At 46.6% G+C, this 27957-nt stretch overlaps 1 protein-coding gene across 6 annotated transcripts in view; it reads left to right on the top strand.

The window, feature by feature from the left end:
- UBE2V1 (ubiquitin conjugating enzyme E2 V1) overlaps positions 1-22684 on the top strand; it is a 30850-nt gene extending 8166 nt beyond the window's left edge. For 2 of the 6 annotated variants that reach the window (XM_030309414.1, XM_030309413.1), the window contains exons 2-4: positions 10120-10268; positions 19526-19651; positions 20861-22684. In XM_030309414.1, coding sequence (XP_030165274.1) covers positions 10120-10268; positions 19526-19651; positions 20861-21007 — 422 coding nt within the window. In that variant the 3' untranslated portion in view covers positions 21008-22684. Of the gene's footprint in view, positions 1-10119; positions 10269-10355; positions 10456-19193; positions 19227-19525; positions 19652-20860 lie in introns of those variants that run through there. The other 4 variants (XM_030309418.1, XM_030309417.1, XM_030309415.1 and 1 more) reach the window with 4 other exon arrangements.
- The last annotated feature ends 5273 nt before the right edge of the window (positions 22685-27957 follow it).

Consider the following 27957-nt stretch of genomic DNA (forward strand, 5'->3'; position numbering starts at 1 on the left):
TCCCTCCCTCTCTCTCTCTCTCTCTCTGCCCCTCCCCTGCTGACACTCTTCTTTCTCATAATAAATAAATAAACAAACAAAAAGGGGAAGGAAGAGTTGGTGCTGTTTCTCCAATCAGGAAATGTTTATTAAGTACCATTATATGACAGGTAACATAACAGATTCAGGGGAGGCAGGGTTGAATGAGTCACAGCTCTAACTCAAGAAGCTCCAAGAGTGAGTCAGACAATAAAAAGGAAATAAAATAAAATGTAAAGAAAAAGAAAAGGCCCGGCACAGACATTGTGTGAGGGTAAAGGTATGTGAGAGAGGGGTGCTTGACAAGACCTCTGTAGACTGCCTGGTTTTCTAATTTAAGATTCCTATTTCTTCTCAAGATCATTCAGAATTCAATGTGTAACTTTCCTTGGGCTACTGAAAATCCATACTCAGCCCCTTTGATAATCTTTATGATGTCAAGAATTTCTTTTAATAGTGCTATGAGCGTTTCTGTGCTGTATTTTCAGAAATAAACAGAGTTTCAGAGTTAGGATTTTGTGACATCGAACATTATTCATTCTGAAATAAGATCCCTTGCTAGCACCCAGCCACCCATTCATTCATTCAACAAGCATTTGAGTGCATACTCTGGCAAGGCACTCCTTGAGGGGTTGGAGGTTTGGCGTGAACCAAAGAGATGAAGCTTTGCTCTCGTGAAGCTTATTTTTGTTCAGATGGGGAGAGACAGTAAACCACTAATGAAGTAGAAATGAATATATTTAAAATGTCAAGTGGTAACAAGTGCTGTGAAGAAAAAAAAAGCAGATGGGGCACCTGGGTAGCTCAGTCTGTTAAGTGTCCCACTTTGGCGCAGGTCATGATCTCACAGCTCGTGAGTTCGAGCCCCACGTCAGGCTCTGTGCTGACAGCTCGGAGCCTGGAGCCTGCTCCGGATTCTGTGTCTCCCTCTCTCTCTGCCCCTCCCCCACTCACGCTCTGTCTCTGTCTCTCAAAAAATAAATAAACGTTAAAAATGATTTTTTTAAATAAAAGGCAAAATAAGGCAATGGAAGTGGCTGAGTGATGGAAGTGAACTTACTTTAAAAAGCTAACTGTGGAGACTAGACTGCAGGTACAGGCCAGGTAGGCTGAGCAACCAGTTAGGAAGCGGAGAGGGCATGGACTGCAGGGATCGTAGTGGAGATGGTGAAAATGGGCCACGTTTGGAATGCATCTGGAAATGGGTTGGGTATAGGGTGTAAGGGAAAGGGTTCTCATCTCGACTTCCAAGATTTTTGGCCAGAGCAATCTGGTAAATGTTTGTGCCACATACTGGGATTGAGGAGTGGGTAGTTTTTGTGTTTTTCGAGGAGTACAAGGCAAGTTCTGTTTGGAAGTGTTTTTAGAGTCTTAGTAGCCATCTAAACGGAGATGTCAGGGAGGCTGTTAATTGGAAATGTAAATTGGAAAGTCTCCAGCCTCTTTGGTCTGGGTAAGACCGCTTGGGGATGGCTAAGTAGAGTAGACGGAAAGGCAGAGGGCTACGGGCTCTGCTCTGAGGTCAGGCAGGCAGTATTCGGAGGTCAGGGAGGTGCAGCCAAGCAGCCAGGGAGGTAGGACGAGAACCTGAGGCCCAGGGAAGCCCAGGAGTTGCCACTGGAGCTCCAGGAAGTGGGGGTGGGAGCTGAAAATTTGGCCAGAGGGTGCTCCTGGTGCCCCTGACCAGAGTGGTTTCGGTGGGTGACTGGTGGAAAGGGCTGATTGGAGTAGGTGCAAGTAAGGTGAAGAATGGCAGACAGGGAATCAGGGCAGCCTTTTTGAGTTTTTTTGCTAAGAAGGAACAAAGAAATGTGATGGTAACTAGAAGGGATATGGAGTCAAGTGAGGGGGTTTGTTTTGTATTTTATGATCTGTGATACAATGTGCCAGTGACGGTGACTCGATAAAAAAATTACTCCGCCAGATACTACACACACTGCTTTACAGGTTTTATCTCATTGATTGTTCCTTGCCACCCATAGAGGCAGAGAGTGACGGCATCCCCGTTTTGCTAAGGCTCAAGGTAACTGGTAAAGTCGCACAGCTAAGGTTACGAGGAAGCTGTGGACTTGATCTGGACTTGATCCCAGATCTGTGCTCTTAATCCTCTGTGGAAAGATCGTAGAATTTTCTCTAGAGTACACTCTGATTCTTTTTTGTGGGAAATAACCATTGCTCTGACGAGCATTTAGAAAATAGAATGGTGGGGCGCCTGGATGGCTCAGTGGGTTAAGCATTTGACTTCAACTCAGGTCCTGATTATCTCATGGTTCCTGAGTTCAGGCCCCACGTCAGGCTGTCTGCTGTCAGCACAGAGTCTGCTTCAGGTCCAGTGTCCCCCTCTCAGTGCCCCTCCCCAGCTTGTGTGTGCTTTCTCTCTCAAAAATAAATAAAACATTAAAAAAAAAAAAAAAAAAGAATGGTATGGGGTGCCTAACTGATTCAGTCATTAGAGCATGCGACTCTTGATCTTGGGGTTGTAAATTTGAGCCCCACGTTGGGTGTAGAGATTGCTTAAAAACAAAATCTTTTTAAAAATAATAACAAATAGAATGATAGACCAGGTATTCTCATGATTGTATGTTTGTGACATCTAAAAATAATTTATGTCATTTATACCATGCGAGGAAGCATGGATGACTTAGTGCTTTTTTTTTTTTAAGTTTATTTATTTATTAGAGAGAGAGAGAGAGAGGAGAGAGCACACAAGTGGAGGGGGAGGGACAGAAGGGTAGACAGAGGATCCAAAGTGGGCTCCGTACTGGTTGCAGAGAACCCAGTGTGGGGCTCGAACCCACAAACTGCAAGATCATGACCTGAGCCAAAGTCGACTCTTAACCAACTGAGCCACCCAAGGCACCCTGTATTTATTTTTTTTTAATAGACTTTTTTTTTTTTTCAACGTTTATTTATTTTTGGGACAGAGAGAGACAGAGCATGAACAGGGGAGGGTATTTATTTTTTATAAAATGGGGTTTGCATACCTTTTTATTCTCTCCCCCACCCCAATTTTGGATTTATCAACAAGCTCTTATGCAAAGCCTGTTTTTGTGTCACGTTGTAAAAATGGGAACTGCTGCCATACTCATGCAAATTGATATGCACTGCCTTAAATCTCTTAGCATTCCTCTGTTTCCCACCCCCTGGGCCTATAAGAAGTTGATTAGATGTTCTGTCCCAGTATTTGCTCCAAGCAGATGCTTCTGGCTCTGCATCCTGAGGTGAATGGTGGCACAGCCCTCACCTGGCCTCTGATCCTTCACAGCCCACCCTGAACATTACCCGGGAGATTTGCTTTATCTCTAGTCCTACTCAGAGTCTTGTAGCTCCCACCGGTGCTCCTGAGGATAAAGTCCAGTCCCTCTCCGTCCCACCTCTTTAGCTTTCGTCAAATTCAGAGGGGCCTAGGACCCCTCAGAGGTAAAACAGAACAAAACAACAAAACCATTGTTCTGTGATAGGTTATATTTCTGTCATCCAAAGTTTTGATGCTGTTCTGTTTCATTGAACTTTGTGTATATCTTGTTTCCATAGTGAGACTTTATACTCCAGTTGGGAGACTTCTGTTTTTCTTTCATAGTTGCTATAAAGGTCTAGCGTGGGATTGGATAAGTGTTGGATGTTATTGCACAGAAAGAAAGTTGTGTACATATATGTTACTGACATTCATATATAAGGAAATTCTGACAAGCAGGTAAAAAGCCTGGAAGAGAGAGAGAGAGAATCCCAAGCAGGCCCTGCACCCTCCACGGCGCACAAACCGTGAGATCAGGACCTGAACCCAAGAATCGGATGAGTAACTAACTGACTGAACCACCCAGACTCCCCCTAGCAAACTTTTAATTACAGTCCTGAGACGTGTGGATATTTTGCCTGAAGTGTGGAGTGAGCTCAGTTTTACGCATGTTAAACATGGTGAACCCCAAATGGTGCCTTACCAAGTAGAGTAGTAAACCAGCTAACCGGGTGCTAATCAGCCCCTTCTGTTTAAATATCAGAAAAACTAAATGAACCACTCCATAGTTTTATAATTTCCGATTTCTGCTAGCTGTCGTTATTCCCCAAACTCTGCTTTTAGTCAGCTCTTGAGTGAACATAAAAGTTTATGTCTTAGTAAAATAAATGCAAGGTAACAGTGCTGTTTTAGAGCTATAGTTTGTGGACTTGAACTCTTCAATATTTAGCTAAATAAAGGTCAACAGAGTACTGCACCCGCTGATGCCAGATTCGCCCAGTGTTTATCAATCTCACCCTTCTGACAAAAGAAAGGGTTTAAAATATTCTCTAAGCTAAGTCTAGGATGTTAAAGATCAGAGACTTTTTTTAAGTTACTTATTATTTATTTTTGAGAAAGAGAGAGTGGGAGCAGGGAAGGGGCAGAGAGAGCAGGCTCCATGCTGTCAGTTTAAGAGCCCAAGCATCGCAGAGCCTGACGTGGGGCTCGAACTCATGAAACTGTGAGATCATGACCTAAGCCGAAATCGAGAGTCGGACGGGTGCTCAACTGATGGAGCCACCCAGGCGCCCCAGGATCAAAGAGGTTCTTGAGAACAATTAGGTGACCCCCAAATGTTGTAAAATGGTGGTCCATAAGCTGAATCGGACCGACAGATACTTGGCCAGAGCAAAGGAGTGACTGCGCCCTTTAGACAGACATGTATTTTCCAGCTCACCTGAGTTCTTAATACTCCCGTTTTAAGCCAGCCATTAAAGAGAATTTGTAAAGCCATACCACTCTTCTCACTAATTTTCTTTTGTTCTGTGGAAAGTGTAGTTCTTTCATAAGATATGTTATTTATCTCAACACGTGATGGTTTGTTGTGCTTAGTTGTAAATGAACTTTTAAAAAATTTTTCGGTTTTATTTTTTTATAAGTTTGTTTATTTTGAGAGAGAGTGTGTGTAACTGGGGGAGGGGCAGAGAGAGACAGTCCCCAGCAGGCTTGGCGCTCGCTGTCAGAGCAATCCCACCAACCTGAGCAGAAATCAGGAGTCGGATGCTTAACTGACCTGAGCCACCAGGCACCCCTCTCAGTTGTAATTTCTAATTTGGCAAATATCAGTAGCTATAACCCACGTAAACAAAGGCTCTTTGAAGTCTTCAGTGATTTTTAAGAGAGTATATAAAGGGGTCTTGAGACCAGAAAAGTTTGTGAACTACTGTTCAAATGGAATGAATGCTTATTGTAATTAATCAGCATGTAGGGCAGTTTTCCCATGTTTATATGTATGTTCCAGCTCCCACTTGGAATGTTTTGTGACTACCTAAAACATACTGGCCAATATAAAGTTTCGGTTTTTTAAACTGTTTCTGATGCCTGATTTATAACTTGAAGCAAGTTGAATGATCCTATAATATCAGTACTGCAGTAACCACAAATTGCACCGTCCTGTGTGGTACTCCATTACTGTTCCAAATGCTAACCTGATTCCTTATTTGTTTGGTTCAATTGTGTATGCGGGCTTTAACTGAATTGTCTGATCCAGTAGAAAATGGCTGTTGGAAGTATAGGATTAACCAATATGATAGTTTTCCCTATTTCACAAGTAGATATCAAACATGCGAAAAATATAACTCGAATTCACTATCTGTTTGAAACTAATGTAATGAGCTTGCAATGTTTAGGAGTCCCTAATCAGACCTAGTTGTTAATGAAGGGGTAACGTTTCCAGCCATAAAGTTTTGCTAACATTTACAAGAGAAATAGTCATACCAGAAATAGTTAATCCAGCCTGATTTATTTATTTATTTTTAACCTTTATTTATTTTTTTTGAGACAGAGAGAGACAGAGCATGAACGGAGGAGGGTCAGAGAGGGAGACACAGAATCTGAAACAGGCTCCAGGCTCTGAGCTGTCAGCACAGAGCCCGACGCGGGGCTTGCTTGAACTCATGGACCGCGAGATCACGCCCTGAGCCGAAGTCGGCCGCTTAACCGACTGAGCCACCCAGGCGCCCCTAACCCAGCCTGATTTAAATAACCGGACACAAGAAGGCACATTTTTCATCTCGCCAAAAAGAGCAACTTAAAATAGAGGTCACACGTGTAGCTTCCCTTCATTAATAGCTATGGAAGCTGTTGTACTTTGCCATTGTTCATTTGGCCTGAACAGGTTTTAATATTAAAAAAAACATGGACTATTTACTTAAAATTACTCACTTAGGAAATACTATTAAATGGGATTCCTAGTCTCAGAGGATCCTTGTTCCTTATTGCAGTCAGGGGTCATATAACTTAAGCCCTGAGAAGTTAAGGGAGCTTGACGGATATCTGGAGAAAGATGTTCCAAGCAGAGGGAATAACAGATGCTGAAGCCCAGATGTAGAACCTTGTCTAGAGTATAGTTGGCATAGTTCCTTAAATGTTTTGTTTTGTAAATATCAAGATCATGGTAGAAGAAATGGGGATGGTGATTAAAGAATACAGTCATCATGATGAATAAAGTAAAATGATTTAAAAAAAGAAAATCTAGAAAAGGAGGGGAGTCGCCCATAATCCTTGCACCTAAAGATAACCACTGTTACCATCTTGGTCTCTAACCTTTCCAACTTTCTTAAGCTTCTTAAAACGTTACTGAGCATCTGTATTAGTTTACTAGGGTTGCCATAACAAAGTACCACAGACTGGATGGCTTACACAACAGGATTTAGCCCAGGAGGCTAGAAGTCCAAGATCAAGGTGTCAACAGGTCTCATTCTTCTGAGACCTCTCCCCTTGGCTTGCAGATGGCTGCCCTCCCGCTGTGTCCTCACAAGGTCTCTTCTCCATGCACTCGAGCATCCCTGTTTTCCTTTGTGTGTCTAAATTTCCTCCTCTTACAAGGATACCAGTCAGATTGGATTAGGGCTCATCCTAATGGACTTGTTTTAGTGTGTGTGTGTGTGTGTGTGTGTGTGTATGTATGTGTATATATATATATATATATATATATATATATATATATATTTATTTATTTTAAGAGTTTTTGGGTTTGTTTTTGGGGGGTTTTTGGTTGTTTTTAGGAACTCCATACACAGCAAGGGGCTCGAACTCACAACCCCAAGATCAGGAGTTACATGCTCTACCTTCTGGGCCAGCCAGGTGCCCCAGTGGACCCATTTTAACTTAATCACCTCTTCGAAGGCCCTATAACCAAATACTGTCACACTCTGAGGTACTAGCGATCAGGGCTTCGACATACAAATTTGCAGGGACACAGTTCAGCCTACTACGCCATCTTTGATATTTGCCAATCTCCCTGACATGATTGCGTGTTCTTTTGGTATATTCATCGTCATTAGTGCAGGCTTGTAAATTAAACAGTAATAGCTGTAGTTCTACACAATGATTCCCCCTCCCCCCTCCACTGCCCAGCCAAAATAGTTAGTGAGGATTATTAAAGATTTAGATTTAGGGGCGCCTGGGTGGCTCAGTCGGTTAAGCGGCCGACTTCGGCTCAGGGCGTGATCTCGCGGTCCATGAGTTCAAGCAAGCCCTGCGTCGGGCTCTGTGCTGACAGCTCAGAGTCTGGAGCCTGCTTCAGATTCTGTGTCTCCCTCTTTCTGACGCTCCCCCATTCATGCTCTGTCTCTCTGTGTCTCAAAAATAAATAAACGTTAAAAAAAAATAAAAAAATAAAAGATTTAGATTTAACTCTCTCTGGATGAAAGACATTGCATTGTCTGGCTTTTTGCTTATAATGTCACAAACATCCTTTAATTTTGTGTTTGCTAGGGAACACAATCCAGTATAGCTGAATAATCCACTTGACTATGTGGATGGAAAACGCCAGTATTTTCCAAATGAGCCATTCAGCTATGCTTTCAGGTTTATTCTGTTTCCTCTCAAATACCATCTGTGTTACTTAATATTACCTTCAGCCAGCTGAGTCTTCTGCTTACATTTACGTTAGAAGGAAATTGTTTTCACCATCATTGTACCTGGGAAGTTAGTATAACATGACTTGCCTTAAAGTATTCCTAAAAATCAACACGTGACAGGGCGCCTGGGTGGCTCAGTCAGTTAAGTCTCCCAAGTCCTGATTTCAGCTCAGGTCATGAGATCAAGCCCCTCACAGGGCTCTGTGCTGACAGCCTGCTTTGGATTCTCTCCCTCCCTTGCTCGCTCTCTCTCTCTCTCTCTCTCTCTCTCTCAAAATAAACAAACATTTAAAAAAGCGAGGTGGCCTGACTGCAAAGTGAGTGCTCATGTCTGTACCACCCAAAATCCTCTACCGCCCCTGGCAACTGCCTCCCACTTGCTCAGACAGAAGCCTGGGAGCCACCATCATCGGCTGCTCTTTCGTGCTTCTCAGGCAATCTGGCAGCAAATCTTACCAGCTTAGACCCCCCGCCCCCCCACATCTGGAATTGTGCTGCTTCTCGCTACCTTCACTGGCTCAAGCCGGTATTTTCCTTTGCCAGGGTAATTGCAGTAGGGCCCGGCTCCCTTCACTGTCTTCTGCACACGGCAGTCAGAGGAAGCCTATTTGAAAAAGCAAGTCAGATCCTGTGCCCCCTGTGTTCAGAGTTCCAGTGGCTTCTCAGGCCAGTACCAGTTGGAGCCCTTAACCGTCTACTGCTTTTCCAAGTCACTGACTCAGATTTAGCTGAGTTGGAATCTTGCTGCTCTTCGGCATTGCAGGCAAGATCCCACCTAAGGGTCTTAGCACTTGGCTGTTCCCTCTACTTGGAAGACTCTCCTCGGCTGTGCAGAGGTACTGCTCCTTCCCCTCGGCTCTTTAGCCATGACACCTGGTCGCAGGGAGGCTTTCCTTGATCCCTCCGTTGAAAATCCTAGCTCCTCCCCCATTACTCCTGCTCCACACCACCACAGGCTGTCACGCTACGTGATATGTATTTTTGTTTTGTCATTATGTGGTTCCCACTAGAATGTAAGCTCCGTGGGGGCAGGCGTTTTTGTTTTGTTTACTGCTTGTTCCCCCCATTGCCTAGAAAAGTGCCTGGCCTCTAGCAGATGCTCAAGTATTTATTCCAGTTGAACCAATAGTAGCAGGAGTCCCACCTTGGGAAACACTGAGATATACTGGGAACACCTCCCAGTCTGGAGTCCCTCCAGTGGGCTTTTCTCCAGAGTTATGTGGTAAGTGCTGCTCAGTTACCTCTGGGAGTCTGGCCGGTTGGGGGCTCAGCATTTAAGGCAAATTTAAGGCAAGCTTGGAACTTGCCTGAATTTGAAGCTTTTTCCAGAGGTAATAGTTCAGATGCCAGGGAGAGAGGTAGGAGGAGAGAGAAGCCGGCAGGATCGGTTGGGAAGGCATCCCTGGGAGAGTTGCTTAGTGCCCAGGCACAGGAAGAAAATCGGTGTCCCTGCCCTCCCCCAACCTCGTCCCCCACCTGGCCCCAGTGCTTCGGCTCTGTTCCGGAAAACACCCAGAAATGGCCGAAGCCTCAGCCTGAACTCAGGTATAGTGGCTTGAAACTTATGGGATGGGTTTGTGTGGTTTCTTCCCGGAGCTACTTACCAGGCTTTGGGATTTTTGGAAACGAATCAGAGAACTAGCCACCCTCTTTGGGCTTTTTCACAAGAGAGAAACCATGGCTTGAATAATTGAAAATTTTATCCTTGGCGCCTTCAGGTGACTCTTAGCTGATCAAGAGGACACCGTTTTGATTTCATGCGGCCACGGCGGCTGTTCCTCCTGAGGTAGTTTGAGAGTCTGTTCCAACAAATGAGCACACCCTTAGCCTCAGAAATGCATGATAAGAGCAAAATGAAAGGAATAGCCTCTTCCCTTCCAAGGCGCTTCGTATTCATGATACTGATACTGATGGTTTTCAACTGTCGTGGACCCAAATTGATCAACATTTAGACACGTAAACTCTCGATGAAGTTTATCAAAGCTACGGAGGTGGGGGGTGGGGTGTCTCTCCAGGCTGGGTTCAGTCGTCGCTTCACCTGTAACAAAACCACGTGCCCCTTCCTGTGGTTACCCTGGTCGGTACCGGAAGCCCTGGGAACAAGTTTAAGGGACGACAACTTTCGGCCTTTTTTGCATGTTAGCATCTGTATTTCCACGGAGTAATAACGAGCAGCTAGATCTAGGCTTACAGGTTCCCCTGGAGTTGCTAGTATCTTGAATTTCTTTCCATTTATTTTAGGAGTAAAAGTCCCTCGCAATTTTCGACTGTTGGAAGAACTGGAAGAAGGCCAGAAAGGAGTAGGAGATGGCACAGTTAGCTGGGGTCTAGAAGATGACGAAGACATGACACTTACAAGATGGACAGGGATGATAATTGGGCCTCCAAGAGTAAGCGTCGAGCTACGGCTATAAATGTCAATGTCTTAAATTCACTGTGCCTCCTTTTAAGAAATATTAGCCTTATCACGGAAAAAGCTCACCAATGGTATATTTTCTGAAATGTGGCTATTCTTTTTTGACCAGTTTCAGTTTATATATTTGAACCCTCTCTGATGCTGTTTAATCCCTCCACATGGTAAGCAAAAACCTGTTTAGACTCCTAGTGTGAATTTACATGACAATGTAGACAGTGAGGTTTGAGGTAATTGCACCCTCAGATGTAGTTTCGAACAAACTCTGGGGCTTATCAGATAACAAGGCTCCAGATACAGCCAGGGTTCTGAAAAGACCCGATCGAAATGAACTTTGGCCTTCACAGTTGTGGTTTTCATTCACTGTGTCCCAGGTCGGGACCCATGCACCCATATCTTAATTCATCGGGCTGTTCAGCAAAGGCTTCTTGCCTGCCTGGCTGGCTCTGGTCTGTTCCAGGCACTTTGAGACCCAGAGGCCTTTGTGAAGAAGACAGTGACAACAGGGATGAGAAAACTGACCTCTCCTTTAGAGTTTCCTGATTTGTGAGAGTTCCCAGGCTTCATAGTGCCAGCTGACTTTGTTTTAGCATACATAGTGAAACCCCCAAGAAATGTCATCTAACTGTCATGAGAACCTGTTGTTAGGTTCTCCTGTAGTTAGGTTCAGCCTCTGGTTGCATTTGTTTTACAGGTGAGGAAATAGAGAAATGAAGTTCCTCGCCCAGAGTCACGTAGCTGCTAATGCCCATAGGGGTCCTGGCTCCAGACTCTGTGTTCCTAACCACTGTGCTACATTGTCTCCCCACTGCTTAGATTGTGAGTTTTCCTCCGTTCCCATTTGAGAATCACCTGGGGTGTTAAGCAGTCAGCTAACGTAGGAGCGAAGAAATAGATTCCTGCAATGTGACACTTGGTGCAGACAATAGGAGATTCTGCCTGAATGGAGCAAGACCTTTCCTTCTGCTTGGGCTTCAAGATGCTGGCGCCCTCCTTCTTCTCACTGCTGCCTAGGCCCTCCACCAGCTCTGTGGGGAGTAGGAAGACACGTGGGATGTGGTCCCGGCTGGAACAAGGAAGAGGGCCATGCTCACTAAGTGTTAGGACCATCTGATGTTCATCTTGGACGGTCATAAACACTGATGGTGAATGGCTAGCTTTGCCGTTCAGCGTTACTTGTTGAGTCATTTTTGACCCTGTACTTTTGGTTTTTGGGGTTTTGAAAACCTATCCTATCCAATTTACTATTTTTACTCATTTGTTTATCTTCTTTTTTTAATCTCTGAAAACCAGGATTTATGGATCTATAAAATACTGGGGGAAACCTGATCTAGAAAGCTAGTTTCTTCATGGAAATCATTTCTCGTTGTCTCTGAGAGTCCACTGCGTGGTTGACAGCTTCCTTCACTACATCTCTTCTCTTCCTGAGAATGGGTTAGGTTTCTCGAGGATGAGAATTATTCTTCCCTCCCCCTTACTCTCCAGAGCACCTGGAGATGACTCAGAATCAAGTAGTTGTTCAATAGATTTATTAATCAACCGACTGATTTTTAGGTTCTAACAAATTAAGAATGAACCAATGTACAACATTGAGAATCTACTAAATACTGCTGAGTTACACAGTGAAACAATGAATGAACAAAATGAACCACCAAATCCCATTGAAAATATTCTGTTCTACCTACAACACCTTGGATGACCCTGAGTTTCACTTTAGTGATTTCCGTAGGGAGCTAACTTGCAGTGAGTGGCTGCGGTACGCACAGTGCCTGCCTTCGACACATTCTTTTTTCTTTTTTCTTTTTTCTTTTTTTTTTTAATAACAGCTTTACTGAGGTAAAAATTCCTATATCCTAGGATTTGAAAACTGTAGAATACACCTTTAAACTGTACAGTTCAGTGGTTTTTATCATATTCAGAATTGTGCACCTGTCAGTAATTTCAGAACATTTCGTGACTCCGGAGAGAAACCTCCCCCATCAGCAGTCACTCCCATTCTGTCTCCCGTCCCCATCCCTCCCCTTTGACAGCCTTTCATTTACTTTTTGTCTCTGTGAATTTGTCTCTTCTGAACATTTCATATAAATGGAATTATACAATATGTGGTCTTTTGTGACGAGCTTTTATTTAGCATGTTTTCAAGGTTCATACGTGTTACAGCACTTACCAGTAGCTCATTCCTTCCTATGGCTGAATGACGTTCCATTTTGTGGATAGACCACATTTTCTTCACTCATTAATTGATTGACAGACATTTGAATTTTTTCCATATTTTGCCAATTATGAGCAATGCTGCTGTGAATTTTTGTGTATAGGTTTTTGTGTGGACGTATGTTTTCATTTCTCTTGGGCATATACCTAGGAGTGGAACTGCCTGGATCATATGGTAACTTTATGTTGAACATTTTAAATAACTGTCAGACTGTTTTCCAAAGCGGCTGCACTGTTTTATATTCCCACCCAACAGTACACGAGGGTGTTGGTTTCTCCACACCCTCACCAACGCTTGTTATTGACTTTTTTTTTTTTCTTTTTTTTATCCCTGTCGTTATGCTTGCCCTGGATCCCCAAGGTTAAAAGCAAAGTTGTAAAGGGAACTGTCTGCTTCTGGGTGCTTCCTATGACCAGTCTATTTTATGACTAGCATCCCTTATACAAGGGATAAACTGTGACTTTGCAATATCAACATAGTTATTAGTATCTAAATAGAGCACTTGAGTAACTTATCTCCCTGTTGTATTTTTGCTGCTGTATGACTCAACAAGAAAATCTTCCATCAAAAGTGGTCCAGCAAAAAAAAAAAAAAAAAAAAAGTGATCCAGCAACTCTAGGAATTTACTCTGCTCTTTTTAGTGTGTTGCCCAAAGGCCTCTATGTACAAAATTATTGAATGCAGCATTTTCAGTAGTAGCAAAATACTGGAAACCACCTCGGTGTCTTTCAGCAGACCATAGTATGTACTGTTGAGCTGTTGAAAAACAGGAGCCAGATTTATGTGTGCTCAACTGGAACGCTTTCCATGATATTTAAGGGCGAAAAGGAAGGTACAAGGCAGTATAGAATATGCTGCCACTGAGGAGGTGGGGGAGAGTAGGAGGTCGTACATATACCGTGTTTACAGTACTTTTGGAAGAACGTAAAAGAAATTGGTGACAGTGGTTGCCTTCTTCAAAAGAGATCTAGCTGGCTGGGGCCAGCGTGGAAAGGAGGCTTATTTTTTTTGCCATTTTCCTTTTTGTACTTTGAGTTGCTTTAAAGTTTCTCATCCAAGTGCCATTTGCAAAATTCTGACATAATGTCCAACTGTCTCCAACAGAGAACAGGTTACAGAGTGGCCAGGTTACAGAGCAGTTTCTCAGCCTGAGCGCCATTCACATCTTGAGCTGGATCCTTCTTTGTTGCGGGGCTGTCTTGTGCATTGTAGGGTCAGCAGCACCCCAGGTCTCTGCTCACTAGCAGAGTAGCACCTCTCTCCTCCAGTTGTGACAACCATTAATGTCTCCAGATGTTGGGGTGGGGGGCTGGGCAGAAATTGCCTGGGTTGAGAAACACTGTTATGCCTCTGGAGTTCTCCAAGATAATGTTTTTGTGCGTGGTTAGAGCCTGGGTGTGTGTTCATACACGTGGTTAGAGCCTGGGTGTGTGTTTATACACGTACTTCTCTAAAAGTCCCTACACATGCTTAAGAACGAAACATAATTACACAAGTGTGTGAACTAAAAGGAGACTGATCCTTTCCCCCATTTCATTATACTCCCCACAGACTGTGTGTGTTCCTACTGGCTTTTGCTTTTGGGTACACAAACATAAATGCATATCCTTTTTAATAAAAATGAGACCTTGCTCTACACAATGTTTTGCAGCTTCGTGTTTTTCACATAACAGATGGTGGAAGTCTTTCCATATCAGTGCATGTTGATCTGTCTCTTTTTAAAAAGCTTTATGTGACATGTATGATACGTGAATATATCCTCATAAAAATTCTCAAACAATACAGAATATGTAAAGGAAGAAGTTTACTTTGTTCCCCTTAACTCTTTGTGTCAGGAAAAGAAAACCATGCTAGGTATTTCAAGAAAGCTAATTTAATAAAGGAAGGTGATCAAATTGGTGTTGGACTGCAAAAGCAGAAAAGGCACAGTGTGGGAGCACAGAGCTAATGCAGCAGGAAACAGTAACTTAGCCCTGGGGCCAGGAAGACTTGGGGGGCACGGGCCCATCAGAACCAAGCACCTGGAGGAGTGGTCCCAGGAGGCAGTGAAAATGCTTGGGGACATTAAAAGACGCTAGAAGTCACAGCAGCTCTCAATGCCACAATGAGGGGCTCATGTAGGCTGACGTGGCAGGAAGAGAAATCTAATGGACAGGAACAAGTGCCTCCTTTCTCCTTTGTATTTTACATTAGATGATTGTGCGGTTAACTTGACAGTTTAGTCTTTAGGTTGAAGAATATTCAGGTGGTGCCGGCATTAAGTCAGAGAAAGGAATAATTAATGTCACCTGAAGATGGGTCCAGTGGCTTGCTCAGAAGGATACCCTGGTGGCCGGTGGGAAGAGGGAGAGGCTTGGTACGAAGGAAGGTTGTGTCTCATCACTGTCTGGAGGGGTGTTTTGCAGGTGCCGGTTTAAGCTCTAAGCCCACCTTTCTCAGCTCTGCTTTGGATACTGGGGCCAGGACTCTGCAAACTACATTTTTCCTTTGTCAGCTGGTGCTCTATTGGGTTCCTCCAATCAGGGACACAGGAGAGCGCCTGAAAGGCAAGAAGAAGGGCCTGTTCTGTCAGAGCCACTCTGGTAATGGCCCTTCAGCCCAGCATCAGCAATGGGTCTCAGCCTCCATCCAACTCGAGGGGGCGCTCCCAGAGCTGGCCCACAGTGCCTCCTCAGAGGTCTGGGTTCAGCTCTGGAGACCTGTAACCCTGAGCCTCTAGGTCTGAAAAACTGGCTTATTCCCTCTGTTCCCCCAGCCAAGGGACACCACTGCTTTCTGCCGGTTCCCTCTGTGTTAGCTCGGATCCCTTTCTGCCTTTTCAGTCCAGTGACACCTGTTTAACCACTTCCCTATATTAAATTCTCTGTTAAAGTACCTAGTGCGGTATCTCCCTTCCTGGGCTGTCCCTACCTGCCATATCCCCGCTCTCCAGATTAACTGGGAGCAGCATTCAGTACCTCCCCTCTCACACCTCTTCCTGTGCATTTTCCTTCCCATCTTCAGAGCCACTCCATTAAGGATTTCTCACCTTTTAAAGGGCCCACCGCTCGTTCTCACGTAGCATGTGCCCACCTTGTGCATCACACATAACTTGTGTATACCTGCGTCAGATTTCAACTGAGGAGCAGTTGTCTGGTTGACCTGAATCACCTTTTTATATACTGAGATTTCGTCATTTTGCTTGTTTTTGCAGTCAGTACCTTTTCCTTTTCTCATGTATCATACAGTTTAAAGATAAATTTTATTTCATAATACTTCTAGGCTTAAAGAAAAGGTGCAAAGGTAGTATGGAACGTTCCCATGTGTTCCCCTCCCCCCCCCCCCCACCTTTCCCTGTTGTTAGCATCTTATGTTGGGATAGTACGTTTGTTACGACCAGTGATCCAGATACGGATGGCTTACTGTTAACCAAAGTCCATATTTTATTCAGGTGTTCTTAATTTTTACCTTGTGTCTATTTTCTGTTCCAGAATCCTATCCAAGATACCACATTATATTTTGTCATCCTGTCCCACAAGGGTGGCTGTGGCTGTGACAATTTCAGGTTTTTCTTGTTTCTGTTGCCCTTGACAGTTTTGGAGAATACTGGTCAGGTGTTTTGTAGAATGTCTGTATTGGAATTTATCTGATGTTTTTCATCATGATTAGGCTGGGATTATCTCCTGTATATAGTTTAGGCCCAGGAGAAGTTTGTAATCTCTAGGCTCTGGGCTCGTAGTGTCTAATGCATGAAACAACCCGTGTGCACATTCACATAGCCACACTTGGAGGGAGGTGTCTGCCTGCTTTTATAGGATGTACCTATTCTGCACCTTGATCTGTACCAAGAGCCACGTCTTGGCAGTCTTTGTCTGGCCTCAGTCTTTGAAAAGACGACAAGGTACCCGATTTTATGAATATGCCGAATTTGTTGAGTCAGTCCCTTGCAGGTGGACATTTTGATTGTTTACAGTTATTTTTGCTGTTGCAGACAGTGTTCCACATTTTTGTGCATAAGTATGAGTCTGCCTGTAGGAAATACCTAGAAATGGCTTTGCTGGTTTGAGCTTGCGTGTTTCTCATTCTGATAGGCACTACCAAATTGCCCCATGAAGCTCAAGCCATGTCAACAAGGTGGAAAGCGTTTCATGATCAAACGATGAATCTGGAACAGTGTTCCTCACAGAGGTACCATGTTCTAGCACCTCTTGGGGCACATTTCCTTTCTTCAGTGAAACCTTTAGCAGGTCCCTGGAGCACTAGTAAACAGAACAAAAGAAGAAAACCAGAACCCTGTTTTCTACAAAAGTCTTGCTTTGGGCTTTTTAATGACCCTTCCGGTGTCTCTGTGTTCACTTGACTTGAGGCATTTTTTTCGTGGGTTTCAGTGAAATTGCCAGTTGAATGTCAATGGTCAGAAATTTAGTATTTCTTTTTTGCTTTCTAGGAAGTTCGTCACAGAATGCCTATTTTTAAATTAGACTTCATAGTGTCAAGAGTTATGAGATTTAATGTATGGAATAATCAGAAACCTGTTACCAAGCTGTCCACCTTCTTAACCATTTTGATGCTGTTGTTAATAGAATGATTAGTAAAAGTTTATCGAGGCTAATAAGCCGTAAAACGTTCTCACAGGTGAATAAATTGATGCATCAGAAACTCCAAAATGTAGATCCAATATTTTAAAAAGACTCACTTTGATAATTACCACAAGCCCATGCCCCCAGGGACTATTCTGTATAAGAGATTCTGTCTTTCAATTGTGTGACAAACCATTGAGCATGAATGCTGGACACATCCAGAGATGAACTTGGGCTCATACAGTTAACAGATGTTGCTGATGGAGACCATGCTAGATGCTAAGGATAGACCTTTTATCGTATTTTCCATAAGTCCCTTTGGCTTCCTTCTTGTGTTTACTGATTTTTTTTTTTTTTTTTAACTTGTAAAGAGCAATATTCAAGTCCAGGAACATTTGAGTACCAATTCGGTTGAGACCCCTGCCCTTCTTGTTCTGAGTTTATCGAAGAAGGTCTGACATGAGACTTCAGATGGGGAGTCAGGAAGACTTCTGAGAGGAAGGTGCCCTTGAGCCAAAGAGCTAGGATGGACGCAGAGGCGCAACCAGTTTCGGGGCCCCAAGGTGGAGAGAAGTTGGGGCTAGACGGGGCGAAGAATAAAAAGAGAGGAAGGCAGGGGTGCACAGCAGGGTCTGACCCAGGAACATGGGCTTCCTTCTCGGGTCACTAGCAGCCACTGGAGGGGTTAGGCCAGCCGGGCCACTTCTTGCTTTTGGAAGGTCAGTCAGGCTGCTATGTGGAGAGCAGATTGTAGGGGGAGCAAGAGAGCAGAGACCAGGGGTGCTTGAGAGGAGGTGCGTGGTGGAGGGAAGCAGGTGGGTGTGGAATCTCTCTTGGAGGTGGAAGCTGAGACTTTCTTGTGATTGGAAGGTAAGGGGTAAGAGAAAAGGGAATTCTAGGTGGCTGCCAGGTTTTGCTTTATCTAATGGCTAGATGGTGGTGCCATGTACAAGGGAAGAAGAGGGGAAGAGCAGGTTGAGTGAGGGTAGGTGGAAATCCAGAATTGAGTTTAGGTTTGTCACAGTTTGGAGTCCCTGTTACATGGATGTGTAAGGTTCCTGTGGGGATATTATGAATGCCTTCTTTTTTTTTTTTTTTTAATGTTTATTTTTGAGACAGAGAGAGACAGAGCACAAGCAGGGGAGGGAGAGAGAGAGGAGACACAGAATCTGAAGCAGCTCCAGGCTCTGAGCTGTCAGCACAGAGCCCGACGTGGGGCTCAAACCCACCAACCGTTGAGACCATGCCCGGAGCTTAACTGATGGAGCCACCCAGGCACCCCACATGAATGCCTTCTGAATTTTAAAACATGTTCGAGTTTTTTGTCAGGGATTGATCACTGTTTAGACGTGTTTTCAAGGATTTAAATCACGTCTTCTGTAATTTGTTTCCCCCAAGACAGCTAGATGTCGCTGTTTACACAGGAGCCTTTACTGGTGCAGCAGGCACTGGGGAGGGGAACACTGGTGCCTGCGAGGGGGACCTATTGGAGGGTGGATGGCCTCTGCCTTCAAGGGGGCCAATATTATGGAGAGGCATCACCTTTGACGGTGGTGTTCAGACAAGTAAATGATAACACTGGGACTTCATAAACGAACAGAAAGCTGGGACTAGCTTGTCCTGTGTGACATTTGACCAGGTGATGTTTGAACTGGGTCTCCGTGGATGTGTGGCAGCTCAGGTGGGGGCAGGGCGCTCTAGGCAGACGGAACAGCCTGCCAGCAGCAGTGCAGCGAGGAGTCCATCGGCCTGGGGGGTCGGACTTTGCCGTGTTTTTCTACAGAACCCCGTTGGCATTTGAAGGACAGGTTTTTCCTCCGCGGGCCTGGTATCTTTAGCCTCCCGCCTCACCCACTAAATGCCTGTAATCTCTCAGGTCAGTGTCACGCCTGCAGGGAGAGGCGGCACCTAGCAGTTGAGCTCCCTCGTGTGGCACCCAACCCCAGACAGATGATGGAGCGGGGAAGCAGCTCTCGCATCTGCATCCACGCCCTCTGACTTTGCCTTAATGTTGAAGCGAAGAGCTGCCTCTTCTCTGCTCTGCACATAGTGGCATCTGATGCATTGGCTGATGTCCCTGGCGTGAGCAGACGTTTAGTGTTGCTTCCCGGAGTAAAGAATACTCCTTACACACCATTCCCAGAGCATGGGACAGATCTGCAAGGTAGAGAAATTAATAGAAAAACCAGTCCATCTGATTGGACTTAATACTAACTCAAAATTTCAATGATACTGTTTTAAATTGTCTGTCTTTTTATTCCCCCCCCCCCCCAGAGACCAGAGTTCATATACACTAGTGTGGAGACTAGTTACTACTAACTTGACAAGTAACAAGTAGCCTGTGTATAAAGAAAGCAGATGCACCAGTTCTGCAGTCAGGAATAAATGGGGTTTCAAAAGATCTGCCTTTTTGAATTCATGGTTTGTAATTGCCTGATGTCTCTGTACCTTTTTTTTTTCCAGACAATTTATGAAAACCGAATATACAGCCTTAAAATAGAATGTGGACCTAAATACCCAGAAGCACCCCCCTTTGTAAGATTTGTAACAAAAATTAATATGAATGGAGTTAATAGTTCTAATGGAGTGGTAAGTTGTTTTTCCTGCCCATACTTGTTTGGGTTGAGAAATGCTTTGTGTTTACCATCAGGGGCACTTTGGCCCTCATTCCGTGTATTCCTTGGTTCTTTGATGATGAAATGCGTTGCAGTATGAACATATGCGGACTTGGGGCGAAGGCCTGTTCCCCAGCTGTATTTAAATCATCACTCATACGACACTTACTCTGGGCCAGCACCGTGCAGGTCACTTGGAGATATCGGCTCATTCTATTCATGAGGTAGAGATGAGGAAACCAAGGCCCAGAGATGCAAAATCTTATCCAGGATCATACTTTTACTTCCTGAGCCTTATTTGTGGTACATAGCATTTTTTTCTGTTTAACGGCCTCGTTTTATACTTATTTTTACTACCATATACGGAAAGCCAGTGTCACTTGTCGTAAGAAGGCAGTAACAGCAACAGTACAGTAAATGCTGCAAAATCAAAGTGATGTTAATCCATTCTTCCTCCGTGTGTTTCTTGCCAAAGGCTTTGCACCTTTGAGACCTGCTCTCGTTCAAAGGGAAAATCAGCAAGGGTTGAAGGGTTTTACACGTTAACATCATGTGAACTAAGCCTTTGTTTTGAGGTACTCAGAAGACTTGAAAGCAGACTGGGAAGAGACGAGCCTTGTTGCTGTGTGTTCAGGGTTTAAGGTCATATCTGAGTTCCACCTGAAGTCCAGAACCCGGAACTCTACCCACACTTTGGAAAATTTCCTCTGGGAATTGCGAGCATAACTTGAGAGTGTGACTCTGGGGCAATCCTTGTCACGAGAGCATGGACCTGGGCCACCACCTGCCTTGGCTGTCCTACTGCCCTATGCGTCGTTATCGTCCACCAGGGTGTAGACTTGAGACAGGACAGGCTGTGAGCAGTGGCAGCAGCCAGCCCAAGAGAAGAGGCCACCGTTCTAGAGCCAGTTGGGTTGAGTCTCGCCGAGTGTGTGAGCCATTTCTCTAAAGGTGGCTCTACTTATCCATAAGACTTCCTTCTCCCAAACAGAGACACAAACAGAAAAACAGACTGACTGGAGGGAGGGGATCATGCAGGGGCTCTGCGTGTCGGGTCTCATTGTGTGACTGGCATGTTCAGCTTGAAAAGTGCATTTCACTCATGTCGGTAGCTTAACTCCAGCATGTAGCGATTCATTTGTTTGAGAGCCTGACGGTAGTTTTTTCGTTTGCCTTTTTGTAGGTGGACCCAAGAGCCATATCAGTGCTAGCAAAATGGCAGAATTCATATAGCATCAAAGTCGTCCTGCAAGAGCTCCGGCGCCTAATGATGTCTAAAGAAAACATGAAACTCCCTCAGCCGCCCGAAGGACAGTGTTACAGCAATTAATCAAAAAGAAAAACCACAGGCCCTCCCCTACCCCCCTCCCATTCGATTTAAGCAGTCTTCATTTTCCACAGTAGTAAATTTTCTAGATACGTCTTGTAGACCTCAAAGTACTGGAAAGGAAGCTCCCATTCAAAGGCAATTTATCTTAAGATACTGTAAACGATACTAATTTTTTTGTTCATTTAAAATATATAAGTTGTGCTATAACAAATCATCCTGTCAAGTGTAACCACTGTCCACATAGTTGAACTTCTGGGATCAAGAAAGTATATTTAAATTGGTTCCCATCATAACTGGTGGGGCACATCTAACTCAACTGTGAAAAGACACATCACACAATCACCTTGCTGCTGATTACATGGCCTGGGGTCTCTGCCTTCTCCCCTTCTCCTCCCCCTGCCTCCCTGCCTGCCTCCCTCCCTCCCTCCCTCCCTCCCTGCAACAGCCCTCCAGCTTGGGGTGGCTTGCTAGAGTAGGTGTGAAGGTTTCAGGTCACAGCCTGTGGGACTACTGCTGGGTGCGTGGGGGTGCTCCAGCTGCACCCCTGCTTTTTTTAAGTCTTAAATGATGCCCCCCACCACCACACACACCCCCCAAGCCATTGTCCCTTCTTCACTTTCCACCACCACCCTTGGCCGAAGCATAGATTGTAACCCCCTCTGCTCCCCTCTGAAATTGGCCTTTGGTGAGGAATTCAGGGCTCTCCCCATATCTTCTCCCCCACCTTAATCGAGGGGTGCTGCTTTTTCCTTCCTCCTCCTCAACTCCCTTTTTGTACCATCACCACCCAACACTTTCCACAATACTTCCTTGCTTTGGCCAGAAGCCATCAGGTAAGGTTGGAAAGAGTCTCTGACTTCCCTCGTTTAGTTTTGGAACCACATTTACTCACTCTCCACCAGCCTGGGAATGAATATTGGGTCCTCAGCCCTGCCACCCTCTGCTGTCATCGTCAGCTGATGCGGTTTTTTAGCTCAGGTTTTGATAAAGTGAAAAGAACAGTCACCAGGGGTACTCACACCTGCCAGCTCTCAAAGTTCTTGGTGGTTAAACTTGGAGAAAGGCCACAGAAGACACTTGTAAGCACACACGATCCCTCTGAATGAATTTTCTTTTCCTGTAATTGCTTTTGCTTTTAAAAATTGAAGAAGTTTTACACAGGGTTCTCATGTGGTCATCTTGCAATCCGTTTGGGTCTAGTTTGGAATGTGGCAACTGGAACAAAAAGAACCTTGAATTCGGTGCATACTTTGGTTTTGGTGCTGCTGTTTCTCACGGTCCTCAGCAGGGATTGAAAAAGAACTCGGTGTGCACAGCAGATCCCCGAAATTGGCGGGCTTGACTTCCTGGCAAATTGCTGCGTTTTTCCACTTTTCTGTTCAGGACCACTAAATGCTGAGATGTGGATGCATACCGAAATAAAAGCGATTCATTGTGTTCTAAAGTTTTTTTTTTTTTTTTTATTTAATGTTTGTGTAAAACCACCTTTTGAAGCAGCAACTATCAAGTCTGAAAAGCAATCGATGTTTCCATTAATCTTTTTCTGGGGGAAACCTTAGTTCTAAGGATTTAACATCCTGTAAGTAAAGTTTAACATAACAGTATTCCATAAGCAGCCTTTTTATTGTCAGACCATTGCCTGATTTTAATATAATAAAAAAAAAAAGTGTGCGTTAATATTTAAGAAGCTGTGCCCTTCTTCCTCTTGGCTTGTAATTTAGGAACGATTTAATGTCTTGGATGCTTTGGGATTCAAATTGATGTTCCCAAAGCGGGGGTCGGCAAACCTTCTTCCACCGAGGGCCTAAGTCAGTAAATCCTTGGGCGGCTTTGTGGGCCGAGAGGCAAAATGGAAGGAAGACCCTATGTAAGTGTTTTTTTCGTATAGTGAGAGAAAACGGATTCCCACAAAATTTTTTTATTGATGAAATTCAATATCTAATAATTGAGTACAATCCTTTTTGTAATGTTACAAGTCTGATGAAAACAATGGAATTCTTTTTTGGGGGGATAACGTTTTGCTTCATGAGAATTCAGAGATAGTATTCCTGATTATCAGGGAAGTTGTGAAAATCCTCCTTCACCCAGGGGCTGTACAAAAACAGGCAGTGGGCCGGGTTTGGCCCATGGTCCACAGTTTGCCAACCCCTGTCCTAGAGGATTGTAGTGAATAAGGGGGGGGGGGTGCTCTCCTTTAAGTAGCTTTGTTAAGTCCCTTGTAGTGCGTACTTACTGGCTGGATTTAGTCTATTGGGAAGGGGAAAATGGGACCTTCACATGGATTTCTGGTGCGTGAGACCAGAATTTTGTTTGACAGTTTGTCTGCTCTCTACTGTGTAAGGAGTGGAAACGTGTCTGCGGCTGTTTTTATCCAGGATTTGAACTTCCTGCTGCGGTCCCAATGCCAGCAGGCACGACTGGAGTGCCCTGTGGCAGGGGCCGGGCCGTTCTCTTGTGGCTGCTGGGGCCAGCTCAGATGTCAGAGCCTCATCCTCCAGAAAGCACAGCCCGAATTCCACTGCCTTTCAGCTCCCCTGAAGGGAGTTGGCCGGGACCCGTGTGGGTTCTTTGCCCTCCGTCCTCAGTTCCCCTGAGGGAGGAAAAGGACGGGAGGTTCTAAACTTACTTCACAGGGCTGCTGGGAAACCCCAAGGCAGGTTCGGGGCCGAATCTAAAGGTGACGGCTCCCATGTGCTGTGTGACCTCCAGAAGGAGGAGCCGTCGGAGATGCTGGAGCGTGCACCTTTTACCTTCTTAGCGGGCTAACAAAACTGACCTCAGAGCTTTGGAAGTTCGGCTCGAGTCTCGTGGTAACTGTTTGAGTCTGATCTGCAGTTATGTGCCACGGTCATGTGCTCTGCTCTTCCTTGTTGCCGGCGGGTTTACAGGTGGTCTGCAGGTCGGGCCTAGATTTAGGGCAGGGAAGACGCGCTTGTCTGGGGGCCTAGTGTGCCGCTTCACCAGGTGGCCTGCTCGGACCTGCCGGGTCTTTGCTCTCGAAAGAAAGAAGATGCATCTATTATTTTTCACTGGGTAGAACCGCGGGGTCCGGGGGTGCACGGAGGTCTGCACGGCGACCTGACAGAGTGGACGAGAAAGCACACCCTCTGATGCACCCAGAGCAAACCCGCGGTGGGTCTCCAGGACCCCGGGACCTTTGACCACGATCTTGGAGTGAGGGCAGGGCCCTTGTGTGTCTTGGGCCCTGTCGAGGAAGTTCTGGAGCCCTTCGGGTGGGGGCAGGTCAACGGCACGGACAGGCTCCGCGGTCTGCCGTTGTGTCCACCCCGGCTGTCGGGGCTCCCGGCTCCGCCTCTTGCCCTTCCGTACTCTTCCCCTGCGCCCCAGGAGCCCGTGGACGCTAAGCCACGTCCCCCTTCCTTGCTTGTGTCTGCTCCACACTCCTCATCAGAACCCCGGGCGCGATGGCTTGCCATTAGGGCTGTCCCCTTCCTTCCTCAGCCGAGGAGGAAATTCTAAGGAAGGGCAGCTTGTGAAAGCGTGTCTTTCCAGGGTGAGTCCCAATCCGCCGGGGCGGGGGCTGGACGGGCCACAGAGCTCTGAGCTGTGCGCGTGATAACTGAACATACCCCGAAGGCTTTCTTGTGGGGATCACAGGAGGCTACCTGCCCTTGCTTGTAGTCCGAGCCTCCACTGGCTGGCGGGAGGTGACCTTGGAAGAGGGGAGGCCTAGTGCCGGAGCTAGCCTCACTGCTGCTGCCGGACTTCCCACCGTGAACAAGAAGGCACGGGCCACACGTCGGAGTTTGGGGGTGGGTGAGTATGGAGGTGCTGCCCCGTGCTCGGGATGTGGGCTCAGCGAACGCCAGCTCTTTGATTTGTAAGAGAAGCTGTGAATGCAGATTTTTAGGTGGAATCCACTTCACTCCCCGCGTAGAACAGAGACCTTCACAGCTTGTGGGCCACAGCAGAGAGCTCCGTGGACAGACGGCTCTGTCACCAGCTGCACCTTGGCCCTCCCCTGGTTGTTATCACGGTGGCCTTTGGCCCCTGGGAGGCTTGTGGTCCTGGAAGCCCCGCCCACGGGCATACTGTGGGTCCTCAGAGCATGGGCAGCACCACCCGTAGCACAGGTGGAAGCTTCTAAGAAGCCGAGAGTTGCTGCAGAATTCACGAAAAACAGACCCGTGTTTCACGGAGTCCAATGCAGTCCCACTGTGAGACGTGCCATCGTTTTTATGTACCACGAAGACAAAAATGCTGTCGCTGTTAAATGTAAGACACTACTGATTACAAGGAACGTCCCAATTCCACAAATGTTAAGATGTGAAGGTGTCCGTATGGTCACTTGCGGCAAGGACAGAGGCGGTGGCCTCACTGGTGGTGACGGACAGTCGCCACATCGCACCCCCCGCTGAAAACACTGATGTGCAAACCTACGACGGGCCAACCCGAGCCAGAGACCCCATCTCTGCCTTTACTAAATACAGAACACACGGACCTAGGAAGCACTTCCAACAGCAGAAAGGGAGTAGAGCGGAAGGTGAAGTTCTCTCTGGCCTCTGAGCCATCGTCTCCGGGCCAGCACCTGCATCGTGGGCCCTTCAAATCCGGTCGAAACCAGGCCTCCCTCCACTCCCCTACCTCCTTCCCACCATTTGTTTTTTAACACAACCGGGAACGTGGCCTCCACTTTGCTCTCCCCCTGCAGGTTTTTCTTCCTAAACGGGACCTGCCGAGGTCCCTGGGGAGGAGCCGTGTGCTTCTGAACAGCCGCTGAGCACCCAGTAGGCGGTGGACCCCCACCCCGCTCCCCCGGCCCTGAGGGGCACCCAGGCGGTCTCTGACGTTTTGCAGCCCTCACCAGCCTTAGGGTGCGTGTGGGTGTGCGTGCACACATCTGGAGAGTCAAGTCCCGGGAGTGGGCTTCTTCATCCAAGGACGTGGGCACTTAGGGTCATTTTCAAGTTGCCTGCCAAGGGGATAGCGTCTCACCCTCCCATCGGCAATGTAGGACGGGTCTCTTCCCCTCCCTGTCCCTCTGATCTTACCTCTCTGCCCGCCCATCTTTGAGCTGAGTTGGCTATTCCACAGTCTCCTGTGCGTTTTCTTAGGTGAGAGGCTGGGTCCTCTCAAGTTGAAAAGTCGTGTTTTTCCCTCCCAACCGTGACCTCTTTGTTAGTTTTCCCTACCAGTTTGTAAGAGTGCCTTACATAGAAGAGTTCTCGCTGTCTGAGACGGACATTTGACGCATACACGGACGGGTCTGGTGTTCTTGGCAGGGTTAGCTGATGGGAGGCCACCTCCACCAGCCATCGAGGGCCCTGCGGTACAAGTAGCTCAAATTGGAAACCTTCGCTTGTGGTCAGCCGGGGACGTTTTCAGTCCCTCCTCAAGGCCTGTCCGCCTCAGGGTCCTGTAAATGAATAGGGGTGAAGACAGGCCCACAGAGCGGCTTTCTGACACCACCCATGGTTTGCTGCGTGACACGGGTGTGTGTCCTGATGTGTCCTGATGTGTCCTGCCCCCGGCAGTGCTTGGAAGGGCACAGACTTCGTGCCGATGGGTGGGTGCACTAAGAAACTTCTTGCTTCCAGAAGCCGGTTCTCACATCCACCAGTACCTTCCCAGCCCAAGTCGCCATCACCTCCCTGGGTCCCCCCCTCCCGCCCCCCAGCCCCCACAGGCCATTCCCCACACAGCTCTTCTCTGTGTGGCTGGCTCTCCATTGCCAGGATAGCGGCTCGTTTATATCCTCCCAAGAGAGGCTTTCCCACTCCCTGTCCTCCTTTGGGCACAGCACCCGCTTGTGTTTTGTTCTGGGCAGTTACTGACATCTAACAATATCTTCAGTTATTCTTTTTTCCCTCCTTGGAGCGGACCTGTTTATCCCATGCTGTGCCCCCCATACCAAAAAGCAACGCCAAAGCTGAAACCCGTTAAAAGAGCACATGAGTTACTCCCCAGGGCTGGGCCTGGGCCTTCCTCTCCCGGCCATGGACAGTGATAAGGGAAGGGCCTCGATGGTCCGTGAGGCCTTGGGCTGCCCCTCCATGAACTCACGGGGTGATGTTTGGACAGCCGGGTGGATGGATGAGTTGGTGGAGGGACTGGCTGAGTTTGGCTCCGGGGGAAGCTTGTAAGTGGTTGTGTGGATGCAAGGACAAGCATAGGAGTGAGGAGAGGTGAGATCTTCACGTAATGTATCCCACGACCCCAGCGACGAACCCCCGGGGTCAGGTGGGCCAACCCCAGCTCATCCGTCTACCTGCTGTGTGGCCCTGGGCAGCCTCCTTAACCTCTCTCTGTCTACTTCACAGGGTTATTCTAAGGATTACTGGAGGTTTTACGTGTTGTGGGATTCTCACAGTCCTCAACACACAGCAAACCCTCAGGAAACGTTAGCTCCTGAACGCTGAGCAGAACAGGAAAGAAACTTCCCAGGTCTGCGGACATTTGGAACGAGTTCCGGCTCAGAGCTACGCACCCGGCATCGGCCAGCAGAGGGCGCCCGCGCGCTGCAGACCGAGGCGCGGGCTCTGGGGCCACACCTCCGGTCCCAGCCAGGCCCCCACCTTGACAGATGTGGCCTCTGGGCAGGGAGGGACCACTTCAGAGCAGGGCTCTCAGGAGCCTGCGTGCATTTGGCGAAGGGGGACTTGCAGGAAACACGGGGGGGAGGGGGGTGCAACCTCCCCGCCCCGCCCCCATACCCGGGGAGCTCTACCCCAGCTACACCCTTGCTGCCTCTGGCTTCAGGGGTCGCAAACCCAAATGCTTCAAAGGCTTGATGGGGGCCACTGCGAACTGGAAAACTGACCTATTCAGCTCTGGAATATGGACTCAGGGTGGCCACATCTTTTGATTTTTCAAAAGAGAAGCCAGACATCAGTATTTAGTAAAGAACCTCAATTTTTATGGTGGCAATGGATTAAAGGCTTTTTTTTTTTTTTTTTACTTTTAACCACCAGTTGCCACCTCTGAGCCAC

The sequence above is a fragment of the Lynx canadensis genome, chromosome A3, assembly GCF_007474595.2.
Source record: "Lynx canadensis isolate LIC74 chromosome A3, mLynCan4.pri.v2, whole genome shotgun sequence".
NCBI classification, from domain to species: domain Eukaryota; kingdom Metazoa; phylum Chordata; class Mammalia; order Carnivora; family Felidae; genus Lynx; species Lynx canadensis.